The 27,212-nt window shown below is 53.1% G+C and overlaps 1 protein-coding gene, 1 long non-coding RNA gene and 1 gene segment (V, D, J or C); all 3 read right to left on the bottom strand.

Moving 5' to 3' along the window:
- LOC129195363 (uncharacterized) overlaps positions 1 to 17,466 on the bottom strand; it is a 75,305-nt gene extending 57,839 nt beyond the window's left edge. The window contains exons 1-2 of the long non-coding RNA XR_008573897.1: positions 17,330 to 17,466; positions 14,813 to 15,149 (exon numbers count right to left, since the gene is read on the bottom strand). This is a non-coding gene — a long non-coding RNA (uncharacterized LOC129195363). The remainder of the gene's footprint in view (positions 1 to 14,812; positions 15,150 to 17,329) is intronic.
- The window catches only part of LOC129195352 (M1-specific T cell receptor alpha chain-like), a 431,139-nt gene that overhangs the window by 289,311 nt on the left and 114,616 nt on the right, over positions 1 to 27,212 (bottom strand). The window lies entirely within an intron of this gene.
- Positions 2,234 to 3,207, bottom strand: LOC129195357 (Ig heavy chain V region C3-like). The segment is given in 2 exon segments: positions 2,234 to 2,683; positions 3,024 to 3,207. Coding segments are annotated over 2 exon segments (399 nt in total).

A 27,212-nucleotide genomic window follows, 5' to 3' on the forward strand; every position in this document is an offset into this window, starting at 1 on the left:
TGAAGTGGCTCAGGAAGATCCAGACTGGCCACACAAGGGTGAATTCTTTACAGCGAAGTGGGCCCATGACAACTCAGGCTATCAAGGAAGAGATGCAATGTATAGATGGGCTTGTGCTCGAGGGTTGGACTTAACCATGGATGCTATTGCACAGGTCATCTATGACAAGCCAAGCAGGTAAAGGTGTGGAGGACGATGGCTGACGTAAATATGGGGAGGCCTGGCAGATTGCTTATGTCACACTCCCACAAACCCACCAAGGTGGGCGCCATGTACTTACAATGGTGGAAGCAACTACCAGATGGCTGGAAACAAATCACGTGCCCCATGCCATCACCAAGAACACTATCCTGGGCCTTGAAAAGCAAGTCCTGTGGTGACATGGCACCCCAGAAAGAACTGAGTCAGACAATGGGACTCATTTCCGAAACAACCTCATAGACACCTGGGCCAAAGAGCATGGCATTGAGTGGGTGTATCGCATCCCCTACTATGCACCAGCCTCTGGGAAAATCAAACAATACAATGGACTGCTAAAGACTACACTGAGAGCAATGGGTGCTGGGACCTTCAAACATTGGGATATACGTTTAGCAAAGGCCACCTGGTTAGTTAACTCTAGGGCGTCTACCAATCGAGCTGGGCCTGCCCAATCAAACCTTTTATGTACTGTAGAAGCAGATAAAGTCCCTGTATTGCACATGAAGAATACATTGGGGAAGACAGGCTGGGTTACTCCTGCTTCAGGCAAAGACAAACCCATCCGTGGGGTTGCTTTTGCTCAAGGACCTGGATGCACTTGGTGGGTGAAGCAGAAGGATGCAACAGTCCAATGTGTACCTCAAGGTGATTTCATTTTGGGTGAGAATAGCCAATGATTTCAATTGTATGATGGTAATTGCTACATGATAATGCATGTCCTCACTACCACGATTCCTGTATGCCATAGTATTACAGTAAGAATTATCCAGAGTAATGAAGAATGAACTTTGATGAAAGGCAACAAGGTGCAGAGGTGACGAAACCAGAACAGGCTTCAGCAATGAGCGCCCAGCAACTTCCTCCAGACTGATGTCTTCAACCCACAGAGCGCAAGCATGGACTGCTCCAGATGCATCATCTACAAGTTCGGGATGCAGCATGCAGCAATCCACCATCACACACCATCTCTCCTGCCCTGAAAGGCTGTTAGGACAGATGGAGCCCTAAGTCAGAGACTAAAGGAACTCAGTGGACATTTTGTGGACATTTATGACCATTGTACAGACATTTCACTGTGGTGGTCTACTGACTAAGAAAATTCTATCTGTGTGACGTGGTTTAGGCCCAGCCGGCAGCTGGGTGCCATGTGGCTGCTCACTCACCCCTCCCCCAGCAGGATGGGGAGGAGAACGGAAAAGCAATGGCAAAGCTTCGAGGGTTGGGATAAGGGCAGTTTACTGGGACAGCAAGGGAGAGGGAAACAATCAACCACAGTACTGATAACAGGTATTAACAATGGGTAATAACAGAGAACAATTTACCGAACCAACGACCACGAACCAACCAGACACTCAGCCTGTCCCTGGTCTCGGAACTGTGCTGAAAACCCCGCCGCCCCTCCCCTGCCCGACTAGCCCCCCTTTTATGGTGAGCATGATGTCACATGGTACGGAATACCCCCGGCCAGCTTGGGTCACCTCTCCTGGCTCCTTCTGAAATTAACTCTGTCCTTGCCAGAACCAGGACACTGTGTGTATAAATCAAAAGGCAGTGATTAATTGCAATTGATTGGAACATGTGGGAACTGGACGGGCAGAATAAGGGCTGGATACTGCCCTGGTTGTGGCAGGGATAGAGTTAATTTTCTTTCTGGCAGCTGGTGTGTGGCTGTGTTTTGGATTTAGCATGTCGATAGCACACTCATGTTTTTAGCTGTTGCCAAGCAGTCAAGGACTTTTCAGCTTCTCATAGTGGCCTGCCAAGGAGAACGCCGGGCTGCCCAAGAAGCTGGGAGGGGACACAGCCAGGGCAACTGACCCAAACTGACCAAAGGGATAGTCCATATCATATGACGTCATGTTCTGTACAGAACAGAGGGGTGGGCTGGGAGGCGGGTCAGCTTGGGGTATTATAGAGCATCGACTTTGGGTGGTGAGAAATTGTGCTCTTCAAAATTGATTTTTAATATTTGGATGCTGCTGCTGCTGATGATTATTCTTTTGTTTTATCCTCTTAAACTGTCTTTATCGAAACCAAAGAGAATTTTTTTTCCCTTTCCATTTTCAATTCTCTCCCATATCCTACCGGGAGCAGGTAGTGAGCAAATACTAATGTGGTTGTTTTAGCTGCCTGCCAGGTTTGTGTTAAAGCTCTGCTGCATTTCCTGTCTCCGTGGGAACGGCACAGAAGTAGCGGGCAGAGTCCTGAGGGCGCAGGCTCCGCAGGGACAGAGTTGACTCGGAACGGGAATTGTCCCGGGAGACTGTGGCTCGACCCTCCACTGCTGCCCCGTACTTCTTCGTGGTACCCGTGTAACTGATGTAGGACACCCACTCGACACTGCTGCCCGGTGCCTGACGGTACCACCAAACAGAAAAATCCCTGAACGTGAAGCCGAACCCGCGGCAGGAGAGGTTCACGGAGTCCCCGGGTGCTCGCAGCCCTCCGCCGGTCTCCACCAGCCTCAGCTGCGCCCACAGCCCTGCGGACGGAGAGCGCAGGCAGCCGGGCAGGGCGCGCCCACGGCCCGAGGACGTTCACCCGCCGCCCCGGCGACACCCGTCCCGCCACAGCCACAGCCGCCACCCTCCTCTCTCCCGGCAAAGCCCCGCGACCGGGGCAAGGCACCGCCTGCCCTCCTCGGGGCTCAGCCGCGCCTGCTCCCGCCACTGCGGCCCCGACCGCGGAACGAAAGCCTCCCTCTCCCTCTGCCTCTCCCGCTCCCCGCCACCCCGTGGGTCCGGGTCTGGGGCTGCCCGCGGGCGGACCTGCCCGTCCCGGGCCCAGCCCTGGCCTCGCTGCCCTCCCCGCCCGGCTCTCACCTGCCGGCCCCGCGGCCAAGGACAAGGCCAGGAGCCACGGCCCCAGCCCGGGCGCCACCATGCCCTGCCGCGCCGGGGTCGGCCGGGCACCAAGGGCCCGGCGGGAGCCGCAGAGGAGACGAGCGGAGCCGCGCTCGGGACCGCTCCTCACCGCCACGCCGCCTCGGCCCCTCGCCGCGGCAGCGCCCACGCCTCTGCCCGCCCCCAACAGAACACGCCCGTCACCGCCCGGCCCGGCCCGCCCCCCCGGTGCCGCGGCCCCTTCGGGGGAGGAGAAGGGGGGGCGCGGGGAGGGACGCGGGGCAGGGGCGTCGCCAGAGGAGGAGCGCGGCGCCCCCGGAGACCAAGGCTCCTGGCCCGCGGCTCCCAGCGCGCCTCTGCCGCTCTCCCGGAACCCAAAAGCTGACAGGGGGTAAAGGGCAACTAGGCGGCATTGTCAGGACAGCCTTGGGTGTCTCTTCCTCTTCTTCCTGCCACGACACTGCAAGGCGTGCCTCTGCTCCAGTCTGCTATTGCCTTCTCTACTGCAATTGTGCAGTAGTGTCTGCAGTCGTCCTAACCAGAAGTCTTTTCTCCGCAAACGACTTGGTGATCCACCAAACATAAGTTGACCTGAGTGGGCACAGGCTTATATTGGGCTGCACATAGTTCGGGAGCTCCTGCAATGCGCTGTGCTGCACATTTCCCTGTTGCAGGACGAACTCAGCACCAAATACATCATAGTGGGAGAGCCTGGAGGTGGCACGCACATGATGCCCACCCCAGCGCATGTTCCTATCTTTGCTACAGTTCCAGGTGCTGGGTCAGTGTTACGGTGCTTCATTAGCTACCTAATCCAACTGCTGTTACTGCTTCAGCTCTCGCTCAGCATAGAAGGATAGCTTTAAACTGGATGTGGAGGAAGGATGAGACACTTGTGGGTCACAGCTCAGGACAGAGATAGCTGACTGATGACACCCAGTAGGAAAAGGCTTTGCTAGACCCTGGTAAAACCTGGATACAGTTAGGTGTGTGGGGGAGTCAACACAGTCCCCAGAATTGGGGCATTCGTAGGCCATCTGAAGTGCCCGATCTTCCTACGGCTGCCCTGTTGCCCTGGTTTTCGGCTAGGATAGAGTTAATTTTCACAGAAAGCTGGGAGGGGCACAGCCAGGACAGGTGGCCCAAACTGGCCAAAGGTGTATTCCATACCATACGATGTTGTCCTCATGCTCTGCATAAGAATGGGGCTAGCCTGGGAGGAGCAGCAGCTCTGGGACAGGCTGAGCGTCCAGTCACGGGGTCAGTAAATTGCATTGTGTAGCATGCAGTATGTGTATATTCTAAGTACTGTTGCTATAAGTACTCTTTGCTGTCCTAGGAAACTGTCCTTATCCCAAGCCACAAGTTTTACCTTTTTCTTCCCATTCTCCTCCCCATCCCATGGCAGGATAGGGGGGAGGAGTGAGCAAGGGGCTGCATGGTGCTTAGCTGCTGTCTGGGGCTAAACCACACCACCTGTTCAGAAGGGAAAGTCCTGAAAAGGAAACCATTATCTCCTGTCTTGGGACTGTGACTGTCAGTTCCCCTCATTCCTCATGGAGTCCAAACAGTTAAGAATTTCTGCGAGCACTTCCCTCAGAGCATGCAAATCATTGCATGAAGTGAGAGGCGCCCTGGAGTGCTAGCTTTGGGAGGGACACCCCGAACCCTCTGGACAGTCTTGCTCTGAAATCATGCTCAGAGCTGGTCTGTCTGCTGGTGGCACAGCAAATCTGCACGTTGACATCTGCAGCTGTCAGACTGCAAGCAGCTGCCTTAGCAGCATTGTCAGTTTGTAGAGCATAGGATGCTGGGATGGCATGGGATGACACAGCCACCCTACACCAAAGTATGTAGCTGGCTCTTATAGAACAAGAATAGTCAACTTTTGAAGGTGATGACTGGCCCAGTGATGATGAAAGGCTTCTGGGCTGCTAGCTGGCTTCTATGCTTAGGAGAGCAGGCAGGGGCTGTGGGCCATGGGGCCATGGGGCCACTCTCGTGATCATTGGGCTTCGGCAGCTGCAAACACGCATGTGCATTATATTCTCAGCCCCAAGTGAGAAGCTCACAATCAGAACCAAAGAACCCAGAAGATGAAAAAGCATTCACACCTGTGTCAGCCAGATGAGAGTAAGGGGGAAATACAGAAATCTCAGACTTCTAGTAAGATGCCTCTTCAGTCCTTCCATGTCAGTGAGGACTGTAAAAGTGAAAAGATCTTACTAAGATTGGAAGGCCCATTTTGTCCTTCCTGGTTGCTTTTTCATGACAAATTCACTACCTCGGACTTTTCTTCTCACCCATTGACCTCCAGAAATGGTATCTTGTGTGGGAATCTTGAGGAAGTCGTGCTTTCCTCTCTGGACTAGTACTGGAGGTGAGGGAGGAGAAGGGGAGAGGAGAGCAGGGGAGAAAGAAGCAAAGTGATATGATGCGATGTGATGCGAGAGAAGGGAAGGGAAGGGAAGGGAAGGGAAGGGAAGGGAAGGGAAGGGAAGGGAAGAGAAGAGAAGAGAAGAGAAGAGAAGAGAAGAGAAGAGAAGAGAAGAGAAGAGAAGAGAAGAGAAGAGAAGAGAAGAGAAGTGTTCTAGGTGGAAAGGACTTACAACAATCATCTAGTCCAAGACCCTTACCACTGCAGGGCTGACCATATGTTGAAGCAACTTATTAAGGACATTGTCCAAATGCCTCTTAAACACTGACAGAATTGGGACACCAAGCAGCCCTCTCTAGGAAGCCTGTTCCAGTGTTTGAGCACCCTCTCAGTAAAGAAAGGTCTCCTAATATCTAGTTTGAACCTCCCCTGGGGCAGCTTTGAATCATTCCCACGTGTCCTGTCACTGGAACCCAGGAATGCGGTTTGCCCTCTTGGCTGCCAGGGCACACTGCTGACTCATAGTGAGCCTGCTGTCAACCAGCACCCCCAGAGCCCTTTCTGCAGGGCTGCTCTCCAGCCATTCCTCTCCCAATTTCTACTTGTGTCCTGTGTTAGTCCTTCTGAGGTGCAAAATCAGTCATTTGTTCTTCTTAAATTTCATGCCATTGATGATTGTCTAGTGGTGCAATCTTTCCAAATCCCTCCATAAGATTTCTTATCCTTTGAGAGAGTCCCACCCAGTTTGGTATTGTCAGCAACCTCCTTGTGGTGCATTCCACTCCTGCATCCAGACCACTGATAAAAATATTGAACAGAAGTGGCCCTAGAATTGAGCCCTGAGGAACACCACTGGTGACTGATTGCCAGCCAGATGTAGCCCCATTCACTACAACCCTTTGAGCCCTGCCATTCAGCCAGTTCTTCACCCAGCGCACTGTGTACCTGCTCATCTAGCAGTTGGACAACTTGTCCAGAAGGACGCTGTGAGCAACAGTATCAAAAGCCTTAATAAAACCCCAGAAAAACTACATCCACCACCTTCCCTACATCCAGTAGGCAGGTGACTTTATTGTAGGAGGATATCAAATTGGTGAAACAGCACTTTTCCTTTGTGACCCCAGGTGGTCTGTGCCTGATGATTGCATGGCCCATTAAATGCCTTTCAGCAGCAGCCACTATGACCTTCTCCACATTTTTTCCAGGAACTGAGGTTAGACTAAAAGGTCTGTAGTTTCCTGGGTCTTCCCTCACGCCCTTCTGGAAAATTGAGATAACTTCCAGTCGGCAAGGACCTCCTCAGATTCCCAAGACCTCTGGTAGATGACTGAGAGGGGTCCTGCCATAACATTCACCAGCTCCTTGGGTACTCTGACTGAATCCCAGCTGGCCCCATGGACTTGTGAACATTCAAGCGATACAACTGGTCCCTTCCAATTTCAGTGTCCACCAATGGAAAGTCACAGCTCCTGCAGTCGTGGTCATCCAACTCAGAGGACCAGGCAGCCCAAGGTCTATCGGTATTAGTAAAGCCTGAGGCAAAAAAAGCATTGAGTGCCTCCATTTTAATTTCATCCCTGTTTCTCGGGTGACCATCTTCATCAAGTGTCAGTCCAATGTTTTCCTTACACCTGCTCCTGCTATTAACATATTCTTAGAATTCCTTTCTTCTTCTCTGATACAACACTGGCCAGTTTCAACACTGGTTCAGTTTTGGCCTTTGGTGTCTTCTCCCTGCATATGTGAACCACAGCTCTGCAATCTTCCTGCAAAGCCTGACCTTCCTTCCATAGGATCACAGAATCACAGAATGGTTTGGGTTGGAAGGGACCTCAAAGATCATCTGGTTCCAACCCCTCTGCCAGGGGCAGGGGCACCCTCCACTAGACCAGGTTGCCCAAAGCCCCATCCAACCTGGCCTTGAACACTTCCAGGGATGCGGAATCCACAGCTTCTCTGGGCAGCCTGTGCCAGTGTCTCACCACCTTCACAGTGAAGTATTTGTTCCTTAATTTTAATCTAGATCTATCCTCTTTTAGGTGAAATCCATTTCCCCTTCTCCTGTCACTACACTCCCTGATTAACAGACTCTCTCCAACTGTCCTGTAGACCCACTTTAGGTACTGGAAGGCTGCAATAAGATGTCCTTGGAGTCCTCTCTTCTCCAGGCTGAACAAGCCCAACTCTCTCAGCCTGTCTTCACAGGAGAGGTGCTCCAGCTCTCTGATCACCTTCGTGGCCCTCCTCTGGACTTGCTCCAATAGGTCCATGTCTTTCTTGTACCGGGGAACACAGAACTGGATGCAGTACTCCAGGTGGGGTCTCACCAGAGCAGATGGAGGGGCAGAATCACTTCCCTTGACCTGCTGTTCACACTTCTTTTCATTGAACCCAGGACATGGTTGGCTTTCTGGGCTACAAGTGTGCATTGCTGGCTCATGTTGAGATTCTCATCCACCAACACCTCCAAGCCCTTCTCCTCAGGGCTGCTCGTCATCCATTCTCTGCCCAGCCTGTAGTTGGGCTTGGGATTGCCCTGACCCATGTGCAGGACCTTGCACTTGGCCTCGCTGAACTTCATACAGTACACACAGGCCCATCTCTCCAGCCTGTCAAGGTCCCTCTGGATGGCATCCCTTCCCTCCAGCGCACCACACAGCTTGGTGTCGTCAGCAAACTTGCTGAGGGTGCACCCAATCCCACTATCCATGTCGCCTTCAGGATTCTTAGATATTCTCCAACCTGATCTTCTCCTACAGTGGGTGGTCCTTCATTCTCCCAGTCCCTGCCTTTACCTTCCATCACCTGGGCAGCGTGGCTAGAGCCCTTGCTGGGGAGGACTGAGGCAAAAAAGTCATTGAATACCTCAGCCTTCTCCGTATCCCGGGTAACCAGGTCTCCTGTATCATTCCAGAGGGGGGACACATTTTCCCTTGCCTTCTTTTTATCATCACTGATGTACCTATAGAAACTTTTCTTGTTGCCCCTGACGTCCCTGGCCAGATTTATTTCTGTCAAGGCTTTAGCTTTCCTAACCAGATCCCTGCCTACTCAGAGAGTTTCTCTGTATTCCTCCCAGGCTACCTGCCCTTGCTTCCACCCTCTGTAGGCTTCCTTTTTTGTGTTTCATTTTGCCCAAGAGGTCCTTGTTCATCCATGCAGGCCTCTGGATGTTTTTGCCTGACTACTTCTTTGTTGGGATGCATGGCTCCTGAGCTTGGAGGAGATGATCCTTGAGTACTAGCCACCTATCCTGGGCCTTTCTTCCCTCCAGGGATTTGTCTCATTTGTCTCTGTCAAGCAGATCCCTGAAGACTCCAAAGTCTGCTCTTCTGAACTCCAGGGTAGGGAGCTTGCTGTGCACCCTCCTCGCTGCCAGAAGTATCTTGAACTCCACCATTTCATGGTCACTGCAGCCAAGGCTGCCCTAGAGCTTCACATCCCCTACTGTTTTGGGTTTGCATGGCAAGGTTTTGGTAGTGGAGGGGCAGGGGGGATTATACAGGCAGTTTCTGTGAGAAGCTGCTAGAAGCTTCCCCTATGTCCAATACAGCCAATGTCAGATGATTCCCAGATGGACACGCCACTGTCCAAGGCCGAGCCAGTCAGCGACAGTGCTAGCACCTCTGTGATAACATATTTAAGAAGGAAAAAAACCCCAAAACCTACTGAGAGCTTTTGCATCCAGAGAGAGGAGTGAGAAGATGTGAGAAACTTTGCAGACACCAAGGTCAGTGCAGAAGGAGGGGGAGGAGGTGCTCCAGGCACTGGAGCAGAGATTCCCCTGCAGTCCATGGTGAAATACCATGGTGAAGCAGGCTGTCCCCCTGCAGCCCATGCTGGATGGTGAGGAGCAGAGATTCCACCTACAGTGCATGGAGGACCCTGCGCTGGAGCAGGTGGAGACACCTGAAGGACACTGTGACCCCGTGGGAAGCCCGTGCTGGAGCAGGCTCCTGGCAGGACCTGTGGACCCGTGGAGAGATTAGCCCAGCTGGAGCAGGTTTGCTGGCAGGACTTGTGAACCCATGGGGGACTCACGCTGCAGCAGTGTGGTCCTGAAGGTCTGCACCTTGTGGAAGAGACCCACGCTGGAGCAGTTCATGAAGAACTGCAGCCTGTGGGAAGGACTCATGTTGGAGAAGTTCGTAGAGCACTCTCTCCTGTGAAAGGGACCCCATACTGGATTGGGGGAAGAGTGTGAGGAGTCCTCCCTCTGTGGAGGAAGGAGCATCAGTGTGGTGGGTTGACCCTGGCTGAAGGCCAGGTGCCCACCAGAGCCACTCTATCACTCCCCTCATTCACTAGACAGGGGAGAAAAGGTATAACGAAATGCTTGTGGGTCGAGATAAGGACAGGGAGAGATCACTCACTAAATGTTGTCACGAGCAAAACAGACCGAACTTAGAGAGGGAATTAATCTAATTTATTACTAGGCAAAACAGAGTAGAGGAATGAGAAATAAAATCAACTCTTAAAACACCTCCCCCCCACCCCTCCCATATTCCTGGGCTCAACTTCACTCCCGGCTTCAACCTTCCCCCCCCTCAGCGGCACAGGGGGACGGGGAAATGGGGGTTATGGTCAGTTCATCAGATGGTATTTCTGCCACTTCTTCATCCTCAGGGGGAGGACTCCTCTCACTGTTGCCCTGCTCCAGCATGGAGTCCCTCTCACGGGGTGCAGACCTTCAGGAGCAAACTGCTCCAGCGTGGGGTCCCCCACAAGGTCACAAGTCCTGCCAGCAAGCCTGCCCTGGCGTGGGCTCCCCTCTGTATGGGTCCACCGGTCCGGCCAGGAACTTGCTCCAGCGTGGGCTTCCCACGGGCCTCCTTCAGGTGCCTCCACCTGCTCCAGTGTGGGGTCCTCCACGGGCTGCAGGTGGAATCTCTACACCCCCTCATCCTTCTTCCATGGGCTGCAGGGGGACAGCCTGCTTCACCATGGTCTTCACCACAGGCTGCAGGGGGATCTCTGCTCCGGCGCCTGGAGCACCTCCTGCCCCTCCTTCTGCACTGACCTTGGTGTCTGCAGAGTTTCTTACATCTTTTCACTCCTCTCTCCAGCTGCAAAAGCTCTCTCTAACTGTTTTTCTTCTTCTTAAATATGTTATCACAGAGGCGCTGATTGGCTTGGCCTTGGCCAGTGGTGGGTCCGTCTTGGAGCCGGCTGGCATTGGCTCTATCAGACACAGGGGAAGCTTCTAGCACCTTCTCACAGAAGGCACCCCTGTAGCCCCCCCACTACCAAAACCTTGCCACGCAAACCCAACACACAATCAGACAACATGTGATGAACTGACCACAACCCCCATTCCCTGTCCCCCTCTGTCGCTCGGGGGGAGTAGGTAGTAATCAGGAGTGAAGTTAAGCCTGGGAAGAAGGGAGGGGTTGGGGGAGGGGGTTTAGGGTTTGGTTTTATTTCTCATTGCTTTACTCTGTTTTGCTGGGTAATAAATTAGATTAATTTTTTTTCTAAATTTGGTCTGTTTTGCCCATGATAGTAAAAGGTGAATGATCTCCCCCTATCCTTATCTCGACCCATAAGCCTTTCATTATACTTTTTCTCCCCTGTCTAGTTAAGGAGGGGGAGTGATAGGGTCGCTGTGCTGGGCACCTGGCCTCCAGCCAGGGTCAACCCACCACACCTACCAACCCCTCCTTCTTGGTGAGAACAAGGTCCAGCATGGCATCTCTCTTCATTGGCTCCTCTGTCACTTGGAGGAGGAAGTTGGCATCAACGCATTCCAGGAACTTCCTGGATTGCTTGTGCCCTGCTGTGTTGTCCCTCCAACAGATATTGGGGTGATCAAAGTCCCCCATGAGGACCAGGGCTTGTGAACGTCAGGCTGCTCCTATCTGTCTGTAGAGGGCCTCTTCTGCTTGCTCTTCCTGGTCGAGTGGCATGTAGCAGACCTCCATTGTAATGTCCCCTGTTCCTGCCCTCCCTTCAGTCCTGATCCATAAGCTCTCAGTCGGCTCCTCATCCATCCCCAGATGGAGCTCCAGGCACTCCAGTGGGTCCTTGACATAAAAAGCCACATCCCTTCCTTGTTTTCCCTGCCTGTCCTTCCTAAAGAGCCTGTGTCCTTCCATTCCTACTCTCCACTCATAGGAGCCATCCCACCACATCTCCGTGATGCCAATAAGATCACAGCCCTGCAGGTGTGCGCATGTCTCTAACTCCTCTTGTTTGTTCCCCATGCTACGTGTGTTTGCATAGAGGCATTTCAGCTGGGCCCCCAGTGAAGCTGACTTCCTGGCTGGAGTGGCTGTAATTCCTTTGATGTACTTTACCAGTGATTCCCTGTTGGTTCCCATTACCAGAGGAGCCCCTGGCTCATCTCCACTAGACTTCAAGCGTGCTGCAGTGTGTCCAGCACGTCTCTGAGCAACAAGGCTGAGGGTCCTTACTGGCACCTCGTCCCTCCAACCTTGGCCTGTCATCCCACAACTTGTCACAGGCAAGCCTGATATTATCCCCCTCCTCCTTCATGCCTAGTTTAAAGCTTTGAGAAGGTGAATCCCATCCGACTTGAGCAAGCCTGTGCCATGTAGGCCATCCCATTGTCAAAAAACCCAAGATTGTGGCAGTGACACCAGCCACGGAGCCATATATTATTAGTAGACTGGGTCCATCTGTTCCTCCCAAAATCACTGCCCGCAACTGGAAGGAGGGAGGACAAGATAACTCGTGCTCCAGATTCCCTCAGGAACCCTCCCAAGACACTGAAGTCCCTTTTGATCGCATTTGCACTATGTGTTGCGGCTTCATCACCACCCACATGGAAGAGCAGTAGTGGGTAGTAGTCCCAGGGCTGTACCAGGCTGGACAGTTTCCTAGTGATGTCCTTAACAAAGGCCCAGGGAGGCAGCAGTCTTCCCCAAGAGGAGGGTCTGCCCTGCCTATTGGACCGTCCGTACCCCTCAGAAGGGAGTTGCCTACAACTATAACCCACCTTTTCTTCCTCGTGGACATGGTCACGATACGGGGTGTGGGCCTTTCTGGCCTTGGCGATACCTCTGGTGTAGGTCGACTCTCATCCATGTCCTCCTTTGAGTGGCCTTCCACAGCCAGAGCCTCACACCTGTTGTACAGAGGCACCTGGGAGGGCGAGGTGGGCAAGGAGGAGGTTCCCTGCCACCCCGAGTGTGGACTTGCTTCCATTCCCTCCTTCCTCTTAAGCTACAGCCTGCAACCTGGCAGGGGGAGGATACAGGGTCCCCTTCATCTTGGGTTTTGTCTGGTCCCTGTTTCTGCCTCAGGGAGGGCAGAGCTTGGCTCCACCAGGCTCTCTCTATCTCAGCCTCCCTGATGCTCCTTAACCTTTCTACTTCCTCCCGTAGCTCTGCCACCAGGCTGAGCAGATCAGCCCCCTGCTCACACCTCACACAGCCGTTCTCACTACCCACCATCCATGCCCAGTGACAGGCTCTGGCACTCCCTGCAGCCTGAGACCTGGGAGGCTGCATGTCTTTGCAGCAGCTCTGTCTGGATTCCCATATCCAGAGGACAGAGCTCTCTGCCAGGTGGATACCACAGCTCATCTCCTTCCAAGGGGGTGATGACCACCAATGGAACTCACCTCCTGAGCTGGTAGGGGGAGTAGGACCTTCCTGCGCGAAATGACATGCAAACTGCTGCGCCACGCTCCGTGTCAGGTCACACATCATACAGAGATCATCCAATTTCTTTTTATTCTTGAGCTCCCTGAGGAGTTGCCTGTGCAGCCAGCCTCATCTTCTGCCCCGCTTGCTTGACTTTCAAGGCAAGGGGTTTGCCTGCTCCTGGGCTTTTATAAGGTAATTCTTAAAAACTCACCAGCACTCATGGATCCCTCAGCCTTCAAAACCAGATTCCCAGGGGATACTGCTAAGAACCTCCCTGAATGGCTTAAATTTTGCTCTCATGAAGTCCAGGGTAGCAACTCTGCTGACCTTTTTCCTCATTACACTCAGAAGTTTAAACTCAACCATCTCATGATCACTGTGGCCAAGATAAACACCTACCATCAGATCTCCCACAGGTCCTTCTCTATTCACAAATAGCAAGTCTAGGAGAGCATCTTTCCTAGGTGTCTCACTGAGTACTTGTGACAAGATGTTATCACAGCATCACACAACAGTAGGGGTTGGAAGAGACCTCTGGAGATCATCTAGGCCAAGCCCCCTGCTAAAGCAGGATCACCTACAGCAGGTTGCACAGGATCGCGTCCAGGTGGCTTTCGAGTATCTCCAGAGAAGGAGACTCCACAGCCTCTCTGGGCAGCCTGTCCCAGTGCTCTGTCACCCTCAAAGTAAAGAAGTTGTTCCTCATGGTGAGGTGGAACTTCCTGTGTTCCAGTTTCTGCCCATTGCCCCTTGTCCTGTTGCTGGGCATCGTTGTAAAGAGTCTGGTCCCATCCTCTTGAACACCCACATTGTAGATATTTATACATATTGATGAGACCCCATCTCAGTGTTCTCTTCTCCAGGCTAAACAGACCCAGCTCTCTCAGCCTTTCCTCATGAGAGTGATGCTCCAGTCCTCTAATCATCCTTGTAGCTCTTTGCTGGACCGGGTTGCAGTGCCCCATGAGCAGAGTGTCCAGCCCAAGAGCAAAGCATTACGCCCCCAAGATGTGGGAGCAGTGGGTCGCTGCCCTGCCTGTCCCCACACTGCAGAGGAGGCAGGCTGGACAGAGGTGCCTAACTCATGGCTAGAAGAGGAAGAGGGCTGTTCCCACTGTGTGCTGCAGGAATGGGTGGGGAGGTCAGGCCAGAGGCATAGGTCAGGCTGCAAGCGGTCAGCACAGCTCCACAGAGCAGGGGCATGTTCAGCTTCTCTCTGCCCGCAGAACAGCTCTGCCCACATCTTCCCTGCCTCTGCCTCTCTGCCTGCAGTCAGTCCTAGTCCCTCCGCATCACCCCCTCCCTCTGAGACAACAAAGAAGGCGAGAGGCAGGGGCTGGAGAAGCAACAGTTCGGCAAAAGGTGACATGTTGCTGTGGTGTCACCCTCAACCTTTCTCTGCTGGGACTCTGGAGCTGACCCTGGCGGATGTCAGGTTTTCCTCCCTGTTCCTTGGTGTTTCTGTGCTGCTGCTCCTCCCAGGTAGGAGCCCACACGCCTAGCTCAGCTTGCACATAAGACACGATCAAGCAGACATGCTCCCCACCCTGTTCCCTCTGCTCCGGCCCACCACCCTTCTCTTCCACTTGCTCCCTTGTGCTGATGCTTCTCTAGCTGGCTCTTCCTGTCAAAGCCCTCCCTAATCCCCTGAGCAGCAAAAGTCCTACAAGGCTCCATGTAGGTGACACCTTGAATATGCTTGGTGCTGAAACTCTGGGGTAGATGTTCAGGCTCAAGCCCCCAACTCTGAATCCTTCTGTCACTGAAACCTGGGAATAAACCTCGTAACACCAATGTAGTGTTAAAAGGCAGGCATTCTTTATTGCAGCGCTGGATGCACGGGGGATAGCTCTACCCAACATGCATGCCAGGTGATTACCAACACACAGGTTATATAGAATCAAAATATACATATTCATCATTTTTCTCAGAAAAGGCAGTCTTATGATAATCATTTCTTAAAATCCATTTCCATATTCTCCTCCCCGTCACGCATGCTCAGTGATTTGAGTTGGTGGTCCTCAAGGGATCTCTGGTGGTCGTCAGTGGTCGCGCACCTGTGTCCGCTGCGTGACCCTCTTCTTGCAGGCATGTGCAGTATCCTTGCTGTGGGTGCACCTGTCCATAACAACTTCTTAAGATTAATATCTCCGAACCTATTGTTCAGTTTGGTAGGGACTGTACATGGAACATAGCAGCATTGTACCTTGCCATGGTCAGTTAGCTTCATTACCTATTACCTTGGTTACAAACTAATTATCTCAACCTGATTCTATAGTTTCTGTTTCACAGCCCCTATCCCACAGTTACACTTCCACTCCCTTCTCTTTTCATGGGTGCTCCAACATGGCCCCTTGAGGAGAGGATCCAGGACAGGGCTTGGAAGGGGAGTTGCAGAGGGTAAAGGAACCCACTGAAGCTGGAAGCTTGAGGCTGGGAAAAGAAGCAGGGGGATGCAGGACCAGGGGGACCTATGGTACCCTGTGTCACTTGGAGCTGCCCCAGCATGGTAGGACATGCTGGGTTCCCTACGGCCCCCAAACCTGTGGAGGGCTGGAGTGTTGTTCTGGCCCAGGGCACCCTCCACATCCTCCTTCCTGGGCTTCCCCTACAAAAATCCATGCTGGCCCTCAGTGTACACACATGAGCATAATATGCATGTCTAGTGGAGATGAGCACATGGAGACAACATGAACAACACAACAAAGAGACTATATTCATCATTGCCCTGGTTCTGGCGAGGATAGAGTCCCAAGCGTAGCTGCTGTCGGTGATGGGTACACCAGAGATGTGGCAGGTAAGCATGAGAGACTCTGAGACCTTCCCTACTGTGGGGCCAGAGGCCTCTGTCTGCACCTGAGAAAGGCCACCTGCAACCCTGGGAGACAAGTATGAGCAGCCAGGAACAGCTCAAGCCAGCACTTCATCTACTCCACCACTTCCCTGGCCTTCTACTTGTGATCTCCAAAATCCAGCAGGTGCAAACACACATGCTCACAAGCTCTGGCTCCCATTACAGTCTCAGATCTGGCAGAGTAGAACAGACTTCCCCTTTCTGCCAGGGAGATCCCAAATGACCCTCTGTACTTCCCACTTCTTCTGCTCCCTCCTCAGGCAGGAAAACTCCTGGGCTAAGCTGAGTCGACCAGACCCGTACCCAAAACCAGAGCACAGCTATTCACAGCCCTCCCCAAGCTGGGTTATTTCTGGGTACACCGTACTACTGGGATTCGATGGAAACAGCAAAACTTGTTTCCAAAGATGAAGGAACTTTGGAGTGTGGGAGGAGAAGGGGTTGGCATGACACATGCAAAGATAGCAAAGAGAAGGCTTAGAGCTCATTGGGGGACATAAGCAGGTAGGACATCCTGGTCAGAATCAAACATTTGAAAACTCTATGCTGTAAATACATGAATCTCTGAGAACAACCCTGAACATCTGGGGGACTCGCCTCCCTGCCAGCTCCGAGACCCAGAGCCAGGACCCTGGTGCGAGGTTTGTGTTAAAGCTCTGCTGCATTTCCTGTCTCCGTGTGAACGGCACAGAAGTAGCGGGCAGAGTCCTGAGGGCGCAGGTCCTGCAGCGACAGAGATGACTCGGAACGGGAATTGTCCCGGGAGGCTGTGGCTCGGCCCTCCACTGCTGGGCCATAACTTGTAGCACCCGATGCCCAGATGACAGAGACCCACTCCAGACTGCTACCCGGTGCCTGACGGTACCACAGAACGTGATAATTCCCGAAGGTGAAGCCGGATCCGCGGCAGGAGAGGTGCACGGAGTCCCCGGGCGCTCGCAGCCCTCCGCCGGTCTCCACCAGCCTCAGCTGCGCCCACAGCCCTGCGGACGGAGAGCGCAGGCAGCCGGGCAGGGCGTGCCCACGGCCCGAGGACGTTCACCCGCCGCCCCGGCGACACCCGCCCCGCCACAGCCACAGCCGCCACCCCCCTCTCTCCCGGCAAAGCCCCGCGACCAGGGCAAGGCACCGCCTGCCCTCCTCGGGGATCAGCCGCGCCTGCTCCCGCCACTGCGGCCCCGACCGCGGAACGAAAGCCTCCCTCTGCCTCTGCATGTGCATCTCCCTCTCCCTCTGCATCTCCCTCTGCATCTGCCTGTCACGTTCCCCCCCACGCCACCCGCTCCCCGCTTCCCCGCTAAGGAAGGCGAGTGCCAGGCGACAGCGCGCCCGGCGCGGGAGCAGCCGCAGCCCCGGGGCCCCGGGACGGGCAGGGCCGCCCGCGGCAGCAGCCCCAGCCCCGGGCCCAGCCCTGGCCTCGCTGCCCTCCCCGCCCGGCTCTCACCTGCCGGCCCCGCGGCCAAGGACAAGGCCAGGAGCCACGGCCCCAGCCCGGGCGCCACCATGCCCTGCCGCGCCGGGGCCGGCCGGGCACCTCGGCCCGGCGGGAGCCGCAGAGGAGACGAGCGGAGCCGCGCTCGGGACCGCTCCTCACCGCCACGCCGCCTCGGCCCCTTGCCGCGGCAGCGCCCACGCCTCTGCCCGCCCCCAACAGAACACGCCCGGCCCGGCTCGGCTCCCCGGTGCCGCGGCCCCTTCGGGGGAGGAGAAGGGGGGGCACGGGGAGGGACGTGGGGCAGGGGCGTCGCCAGAGGAGGAGCGCGGCGCCCCGGGAGACGAAGGCTCCTGCCCAGCGCCTCCCAGCGCGCCTCCGCCGCTCTCCCGGCTTGTCGCCCTGACGTCGAGCCCTGCGGAAGGGGGTGGGCGCCTCGGCCAGGCGCAGCTGGGGACGGACCCAGCCCCAGCGTCAGGGACGGGCTGTCGGCCCGCAGCGTCCCCTCGCAGGACCCTCCCCGTGCCCCGCACCCCCAGCCCGCCCTGGCCTCACCCCCGTCCCCTGCCCGCGCCCACAAGACGGATCTGAAAGAATCCCACAGACACGGGAGTCCACATAGGCAGAACTGCTCTGGCTTAGCTGAGCCCTCCTTTCCCCACATTTACCCTGCCTTTACACTTGTCCCCCCTGGCTGCCCCACCTTCACTCCACTTTCTGCTCCACTCAGAGCCCTCTTACTCCCTTGGCATTTGTCCTGTCTCGCACTACCCTGAACCCCAAATCTGAGAGGTCATAAATGGCAAGTATTTAGAATTGCTAGGTCACCCTTCAGTGTCTTTTCCTGTCATCCTGCCAAGACACTACAAGGTGTCCCTCAGCTCCAGTGTGGTAATGTCCTTTTTACTGTACTTATGGCTGTTCTGGTGGAAAAAGCTCCTGTGGGAGACAGGATGCATGTGGCTGCAGCAGTCCCCTTGACATGTTCTATGTGGAGAACAGGCCAAGCTGAGTCCTGCCTGGGCTCTGGGCTACCCAGACCAAATTGCCTTTGGCTACCCAATGCTACCGAACAGCGAGCACAACCCTGGAAGAACCCCATCGTCATCGTCATCATCATCATTGTCATCGTCATCATCTACATCTTGAGCTTCATCATCTTATTCATCTTTGTCTTTATCAATCATCATTATCTGATGATGTCAGGGCAGTGTGAGGGGGTACATTTTATTAATAAGTAGAGCCTCTTGCCTCATGAGCTGCAATGCTATTGGTCACTTAGGTATTTCTTAGTTTTACTACTCTGCTTCTAGAGCAGTAAACTGTAGTGTACTAGTATTTCAACATTTCCCCTGGGAGCTGGTGGTACCAGAAGACATTCAAAGTGCTATCACTGTCCTCGGTGGTGGACTGGCAGGGCAGAACGCTTGCTGCCCAACTGTGGTTGATGCCTCGAAGAAGAATCACTTCTGGGGGTCACCTCCAAACAGACCTGCAACACGGGCAGAAATGTGTCTGCGGAGCAGCTTGTTTCCTTCTCTCACTTGCTCTGTGTTTAAGGCTGTGTTTACCGCAAACCTTTCTGTCTTTCCAAAGAAAAGGAAAGGTCAGATATCTACTTCCATCAGCCCTCTGCATTTCTCCCTGCCCTCATCTCCTTGTCAGCGCAGACCTCCGTCTAGCCTACTAGCAACTGTGGGGCACATGCATAGGAAGTACATGAATACACCCACCTGACTGGATTAGCAGGACACATGCTGGCACAGCCATGGTGAAGATGATCATTTTTTCCCGTCTCCAGAATCTCTGTCCCTCGGGAGACACAACAAGGCACTCTTGGCAGCACAATGGAATGGCTGCATCCTGCAGAGTGTGCCAGAGAGTGTGTGACATAGTCACACCTCTGGGGTGAGGAGGGCAAGACTGAGGCCAATTCACCTTTTGCCTTTGCTTGTCTTTGCAGCAGAGTGTCGACGGTCTCAGCGGCTTCTTGCACTTTTCCCTGGGTTTCCCTCTCCCTTCGTCACATTTACACTGTGAGGGAACATCTCTCCCTCGCTGTAGAGTGTGTCTGCTTTTGTGTGCTCTCTGTTGGTGGGAGGGCTTTTGAAAGCACAACGGCTCCTCATAATGTTCAGGGCTCTGGGAAATGCAGGTGTAGTGTTCTTTTCAACAGGTTTCAGGTTTCTCTTCATTTGGCCTCTGTTATTTAGGAAGCAGCTGTTTGGTATTTCTGTGTGCATGAGGACTTGGAACAGGGAGAGGAAGGTGATAAAGGGGGAGAAGAAAGGTATTTTAATGGGTGAACACATAAATTCCTAGAATAAGGGGATGGTGTCCTGATTCCAATGGGTTGGCTCAGTGCTGGCTGGGGCAGGGCAGGCTGGTGGGGTGGTGGAGTGGGGGGATCTGCAGCCCCATCCCCAGTGAAGCGCTACACCTGTGCCAGACTAAGGGCTTGGGGCTCCCCAGCCACTGCTGGCGTAGCAGAAAAGAAAGGGACCGAGACTGGGACAGGGACAGGGGCAGGAGGCAAAATCCTGGTATTTGGAGCCGGTGAGCAGAGAAGTGCTAAGGAGCAGCCTCGGCACTGGGAACAACTGCTCCTGGGCAGCACCCTTCCCTCTCTCCAGCCCCTTGGCGAATCCGCAGCCTTTGCTGTGTTTCTCATTTTGGTGGGTATTTTGCATACAATGGAGAGAGAAGCCTTCACTGCTGTGCATCTAATTCTGCAGTAATGAACTCCTCTCTCAGTCAGGGCTGCAAGGGAAGATTGGCCCTGTAAATCACAGACCCTCAGCTGAAATCTGCCCAGGTGGTGAACAAAGCAGCCACTGTTCTTGGAGGACCTGGCAGTGCCCAGAAGGTACCTGTGCTCACTGCTCCCACAGGACCACTTCCAGAAGAAGGAGGGATTTCAGTGCAAGGACATGATGGTACAGGTGACTGCGACAGACTACCCAACCAATGTGAGCACCTTGAGAGCCACAACAGGAAGTTCCTGTGGGAGGGCAACAAGGCACCCACGCTTACCCCTTTGGGCACAAAGGCTAAGTCCTGCACCTGGGGATGAACAACGCCATGCACCAATATGTGCTGGGGACCACCCAGCTGTAAAGCAGCTTTGCAGAAAAGGACCTGGGTGGTCCTGCTGGACACCGGGTTGACAATGAGCCAGTAATGTTTCCTTGCCTCAAACAAAGAGCTCATAAAGCAAACCACATGCAAGTACTCTCTAGCAGTTGGGACAACAGCTGTGTCTTGGGCTGGTGAGGAACAGAGAGATGACTTGCAGCTATGCTGAGACACTCCAAATACTGTCATACTGAATTAAAATAAGAATTCAAACTGATGTCAAACTATCCTTGTTGGGGTCTGAAATCAGCAGTAGTGGAGTGTGAGCTTTGCACACAGAGGGCTGTGCAGCCATCCGGAGTGACCTCACTGGCTGGAGAAGGAGCTGACAGGAAGGAACCCCATGCACTTTCTCAGGGGGAAGAGCAAAGTCCTGCACCGGGGGAGGAACGACCCCATGCACCAGGGCAGCCCGGGGTCTGCTCAGATGGAAATCACAGGTGCAGAAAAGGACCCGAGGCTTCTGCTGGACAACAACTTGACCATGAGCCAGCAATGCGCCCTGGCAGCAAAGAGGCCTGAAGGTGTCCTGGGCTGCACAGGAGAGGTGTTTCCAGCAGCTCAGGAAGGGGATCCTTCCCCTCTCCTCAACACTGCAGAACTCACACCTGGAGTACTAGGAGTAATTCTGGGCTCCCCAGGATAGGGGGGACTTGGACATACTGGGGAGAGTCTAGTGAAGGGCCACGATGGTGATTATGGGATGGTGAACCTATTACATCAGGAAAGGCCAAGAGAGCAGTGACTGTTTCCTCTGGAGAAGAGAAGCCTCGGGGGCCATCCCAGCAACATAGAGAAACATATGAAGTGTGGGTGCAGAGAAGGCAGGGCCAGGATCTCTTCAGCAGTGCTCAGTGACAGGTCAAGAGGCAATGCACACAAACTGAAAAACAGAGGGCTCCATCTGAACATCGGGAAATGCTTTTCCACCGTCAGAGTGGTTGAACCCAGGCATTGTTTGCCCAGAGAGGTTGTGGAGTCTCCATGCTTGGAGGTCTTCACAAGCTGTCTGGACATGGTCCTGAGCATCTGGCTCTAGGTGGCCCTGCTTGAGCAGGGGGCTTGCACCAGATGACCTTCTGAGATGCCTTCCAGCCTCAAACTTCCTGTCATTCTCTGAAAGACTCACAGGCATATCCACCTCTTTGCAGGTGACTATGTGCCAGGGCAAAGGGGAAAACTGCAACCCAGACTTCGCTATGTAAAGTCAGTTCTATACTGGCCTAGGAGGGAGACAAGGATGCTTAGCATAGAATTCCCAGGGAATGTACTGGTTTATATTTTAGCTAGGCACATAGCAGTGCCCTAGCCTCATCCATGGCGGGATCCTGATGGAGAGGAAAGCAGGGTTGATATATGTGGCTGATCATTGACTACTGCTTGCATAATCGGTACGTACTTGTCCTACGCAGCATCAGTACATGCTTGTCACGTGCAGGTGGTACAGATGTATGGTCAATATTGGATGAATCGTCATTGATGTAAAGCCAGGTCCCGTGCAGGTGGGGGACTTTATCCCGGATTCTTGTTGACTGCTTTTCTGGCCGTGGTCATATGCCTGGTTTCATTTAAGAGTAAATCTTCTATCGTTTTCTGGTCAATATGGGGAATTCTGAGCTGGGAAGAGCTGGCTTAGGTTGGGTCTTTGGGTCACCTCAACCCTGAAGTAAAAGCTCATAGTCTTATCATCTTTACCATGCTCTTGAAGGGACTTTGTCCTGGTTTCAGCTGAGAGGGTTAATTTTCTTCATCATAGCTAGCATGGGGCTATGTTTTGGATTTGTGCTGGAAGCAGTATTGATATAGTACAGAGATGGTTTTGTTATATAGACATGTTGTTGTCGAGCAGTGCTTACACAGAGCCAAGGCCTTTTCTGCTTCTCGCACTGCCCTGCCAGCAGGATGACTGGGGGTGCACAAGAAGTTGGGAGGAGATACAGCCAGGACAAGTGACCCAAATTGACCAAAGGGATATTCCATACCATATGATGTCATGTTCACTTTATAAGAGGCTCGGGGAAGAGGAGGGACTGTGGGGCAGTGGCATTCAGAGTGATGGTGTTTGTCTTCCCAAGTAACCGTTACGTGTGATGGAGCCCTGCTTTCCTGGAGATGGCTGAACACCTGCGTAGCCATGGGAAGTGGTGAATGATTTCCCTGCTTTGCTTTGCTTTGCTTGCGTGTGCAGATTTTGCTTTACCTCTTAAACTGTCTTTATCTCAACGCACAAGTTTTCTCACGTTTTTTCCAATTGTCTCTCCCATCCCGATGGGGGGGGGGGGGGGCGGAGTGAGCGAGCAGATGCGTGGTGCTCCGCATGACAGACTTCTAGGTCATTTTTACAAGAAGTGAGTAACAAATACAATGAGCAGGATTAGAGGGACCCTGCCTCCAGCCAGGCGGAGGAGAGGGACAAGGGATAATTGGGTTTTTTTGGACTCTGTAGACCTGATGGCCTGGCATGTGAGACCAAGAAGAGTACAAGGCTGTAGTGGACACTGGTGCACAGTGGACACTAGTGCCATCCAGATTTGAAGGGGCAGAACCCATCTGTATTTCTGGAGTGACAGGGGCATCCCAACAGCTAACTGCACTGGGGGCCGAAGTGAGCCTCACAGGGAATGAGTGGCAACAGCCCCCATTGTGGATGGCCCAGAGGCTCTGTGCATCCTGGGCATAGACTACCTCCGGAGAGGGTATGGCAAGGACCCAAAAGGGCCCTGGTGGGCTTTGGGCATAGCTGCCTTGGAGACAGAGGAAACTGAACAGCTGTCTACCTTGCCCGGTCTCTCAGAGGACCCTTCTGTGGTGGGGTTGCTCAGGATCAAAGAACAACAGGTGCCAGTCTCTACTACAGCTGTGCACCGACGGCAATACCGCACCAACCGAGACTCCCTGATTCCCATCCATAAACTGATTTGTCAACTGAAGATCCAAGGAGTGATCAGCAGAACCCACTCACCCTTTAACAGTCCCAGATGGCCAGCGCAAAAGTCTAATGGCGTTTGGAGATTTACAGTAGACTATGCTGGCCTGGATGAAGTCATGCTGCCGCTGAGTGATGCTGTACTGGACGTGCTGGGACTTCACTGTGACCTGGAGTCAAAGGCAGCCAAGTGGTAGTGGTATGCCACAACTATATTGCCAATGGGTTTTTCTCCATCCCTTTGGCGGCAGAGTGCAGGCCACAGTTTGCTTTCACTTGGAGGGTGTCGCATAAAAGGGTACGAGTCAAACGTGTCACTGAGGGAGGCCCTCCCGTTGAGTCACGAGGTTCAGAAAGGACCCCCTTGCTTTCTAAACTGCTTCTCAGAGAGGAGTCTAGGTGCGGCTAAGGATAGTCTTAGTCCCATACTTGGTCAACCGTTTATGTCTAAAGTATTATGTGTGTAGCCACTTATCAGAGTCCACGTTTGCCTGTCAGAGCCCCAGCACGGACTTCCACTGAAAGACTTTTGCAAAGTTTAAAAAGAAAGCGAATTTATTGAGGGGAGAGATATAAAATTTCACAATTGCAGTTTATAAATACACTTCTTGGAAAAATTGAGCTCAAGTGAATAGTTCAGCGCTTTTGTTAATGATACTGTCCCGGGGTCCCCTCTACACACCATGCAACTGATGGTATGTGGAGTAAGTGGGCTGCATTGATCACACAGCGGGCTTGAATAGGAAAACCCAGTTACCCAGGAATTCTGGAAGTGATCACGGACTGGCCAGAAGGCAAAGGTTTTGGAGTATCGCTAGCAGAGGGGGTGACACGTGCTAAAGAGCCCCCACCGTGTAGTAAACTGCCAGAAAATGAGAAGTAATATGCCCTGGTCACTGAGGGGTCCTGTCACATCGTGGGAAAGCATCAGAGGTAGAAGGTTGCTGTGTGGAGTCCTACACGACGAGTCGCAGAAGCTGCTGAAGGAGAAGGCGAATCAAACCAGTTTGCAGAGGTGAAAGCCATCCAGCTGGCTTTAGACACTGCTGAACAAGAACAGTGGCTGATGCTCTGCCTCTCTACTGACTCATGGATGGTGTCACCCCTCTGGGGGTGGTTACAGCAATGGAGGCAGAGCAACTGGCAGCGCAGAAGCAAACCCATCTGGGCTGCCTCATTGTGGCAAGATATTGCTGCCTGGCTACAGGAGCAGGTTGTAAGAGTACATCACATAGATGCCCACGTACCCAAGAGTCAGGCCGCTGAAGAACATCAGAACAACCAGCAGGTAGAATTAGGCTGCTAAGATTGAAGTGGCTCAGGAAGATCCAGACTGGCCACACAAGGGTGAATTCTTTACAGCAAGGTGGGCGCATGACACCTCAAGCCATCAAGGAAGAGATGCATTGTGAAGATGGGCTTGTGATCGAGGGTTGGACTTAACCATGGATGCTATTGCACAGGTCATCCATGACAAGCCAAGCAGGTAAAGGCTCTCTGGTGTGGAGGACAATGGCTGACACATAAATATGGGGAGGCCTGGCAGATTGCTTATGTCACACTCCCACAAACCCACCAAGGCAAGTGCTATGTACTTACAATTGTGGAAACAAAAACCAGATGGCTGGAAACATATCCTGTGCCCCATGCCACTGCCCAGAACACTATCCTGGGCCTTGAAAAGCAAGCCCTGTGGTGACATGGCACCCCAGAAAGGCTTGAGTCAGACAACGTGACTCATTTCCAAAACAACCTCATAGACACCTGGGCCAAAGAGCATGGCATTGAGTGGGTGTATCGCATCCCCTACTATGCACCAGCCTCCTGGAAAATCGAACGATACAATGGACTGCTAAAGACTACACTGAGAGCAATGGGTGGTGGGACCCTCAAACATTGGGATATACGTTTAGCAAAGGCCACCTGGTTAGTTAACTCTAGGGCATCTACCAATCGAGCTGGGCCTGCCCAATCAAACCTTTTACGTACTGTAGAAGCAGATAAAGTCCCTGTAGTGCACATGGAGAATACATTGCGGAAGACAGGCTGGGTTACTCCCAGACACATCCGTGGGGTTGCTTTTGCTCAAGGACCTGGATGAACTTGGTGGGTGATGCAGAAGGATGCATCATGTGTACCTCAAGATGATTTGATTTTGGGTGAGAATAGCCAATGATTTCAATTGTATGATGGTAATTGCTACACGATAAAGCATGTCATTGCTACTATGATTGCTATATGCCATAGTATTACAGTAAGAATTATCCAGAGTAATGAACTTTGATGAAATGCCACAAGGTGCAGAGGTGACGAAACCAGAACAGGCTTCAGCAATGAGCGCCCAGCAACTTCCTCCAGATTGACATCTTCAACCCACAGAGCGCGAGCATGGACTGATCAGCTACAAGATCGGGATGCAGCATGCAGCAATCCACCATCACACACCATCTCTCCTGCCCTGAAAGGCTGTTAGGACAGATGGAGCCCTAAGTCAGAGACTAAAGGAGCTCAATAGACATTTTTGTGGACATTTATGACCATTGTACAGACATTTCATAGTGGTGGTCTACTAAGACAATGATATCTGTGTGTATATATCAAAAGCCAGGGAAAATGGCAGTGATTAATTGCAATTGATTGGAAAATGTGGGATCTGCACATGACACAGATGTTCTAGAATAAGGGGTGGATACTGTCCTGGTTTCGGCAGGGACAGAGTTCATTTTCTTTCTGGCAGCTGGTGTAGGGCTGTGTTTTGGATTTAGGGTGAGAATAATGTTGATAGCACACTGACATATTTTGTTGTTGCCGAGCTGTCAAGCACTTTTCAGCTTCTCATAGTGGCCTGCCAATGAGAAGGCTGGGGACACCACAGTAGCTCAGAGGTGATACAACCAGGGCAACTGACCCAAACTGACCAATGGGATATTCCATATCATATGATGTCATGTTCCGTACAGAACTGAGGGGTGGGCTGGGAGGCGGGTCAGCTTGGGGTCTTGCAGAGCAATGACTTTGGCTGCTGAGAAATTGTGATATTCATAACTTGTTTTTTATATATTACTATTATTGTTGTTGTTGGGGTTTTTTGTTGTTGTTGCTTGCTTTTTGTTTTGTTTTATCCTCTTAAACTGTCTTTATCTAAACCAATGAGATTTTTTTTCCTTTTCCATTTTCAATTCTCTCTCACATCCCAGTGGGAGCAGGCAGTGAACGAAGAGTTATGTGGTTGTTTCAGCTGCCTGCCAGGTTTGTGTTAAAGCTCTGCTGGATTTCCTGTCTCCGTGGGAACGGCACAGAAGTAGCGGGCAGAGTCCTGAGGGCGCAGGTCCCACAGGGACAGAGATGACTCGGAACGGGAATTGTCCCGGGAGACTGTGGCTCGACCCTCCACTGCTGCCCCGTACTTCTTTGTGGTACCCGAGTAGCTGCTGATGTAGGACACCCACTCAAGACTGCTACCCGGTGCCTGACGGTACCACAGAACGTCATAATTCCCGAAGGTGAAGCCGGATCCGCGGCAGGAGAGGTGCACGGTGTCCCCGGGCGCTCGCAGCCCTCCGCCGGACGGAGAGCGCAGGCAGCTGGGCAGGGCGCGCCCACGGCCCGAGGACGTTCACCCGCCGCCCCGGTGACACCCGCCCCGCCACAGCGACAGCCGCTCACCCTTTAACAGCCCCATATGGACAGTGTGCAAATCCAATGGAGAGTGGAGGCTGACAGTAGACTATCATGGCCTGAATGAAGTCACACCGTCAATGGGTGCTGCCATGCTGGATGTGCTAGATCTTCGCTATGACCTGGAGTGAAAGGCAGCCAAGTGGTACGCCACAA

This window comes from Grus americana, chromosome 22 (assembly GCF_028858705.1).
Source record: "Grus americana isolate bGruAme1 chromosome 22, bGruAme1.mat, whole genome shotgun sequence".
Taxonomy (NCBI): Eukaryota; Metazoa; Chordata; class Aves; order Gruiformes; family Gruidae; genus Grus; species Grus americana.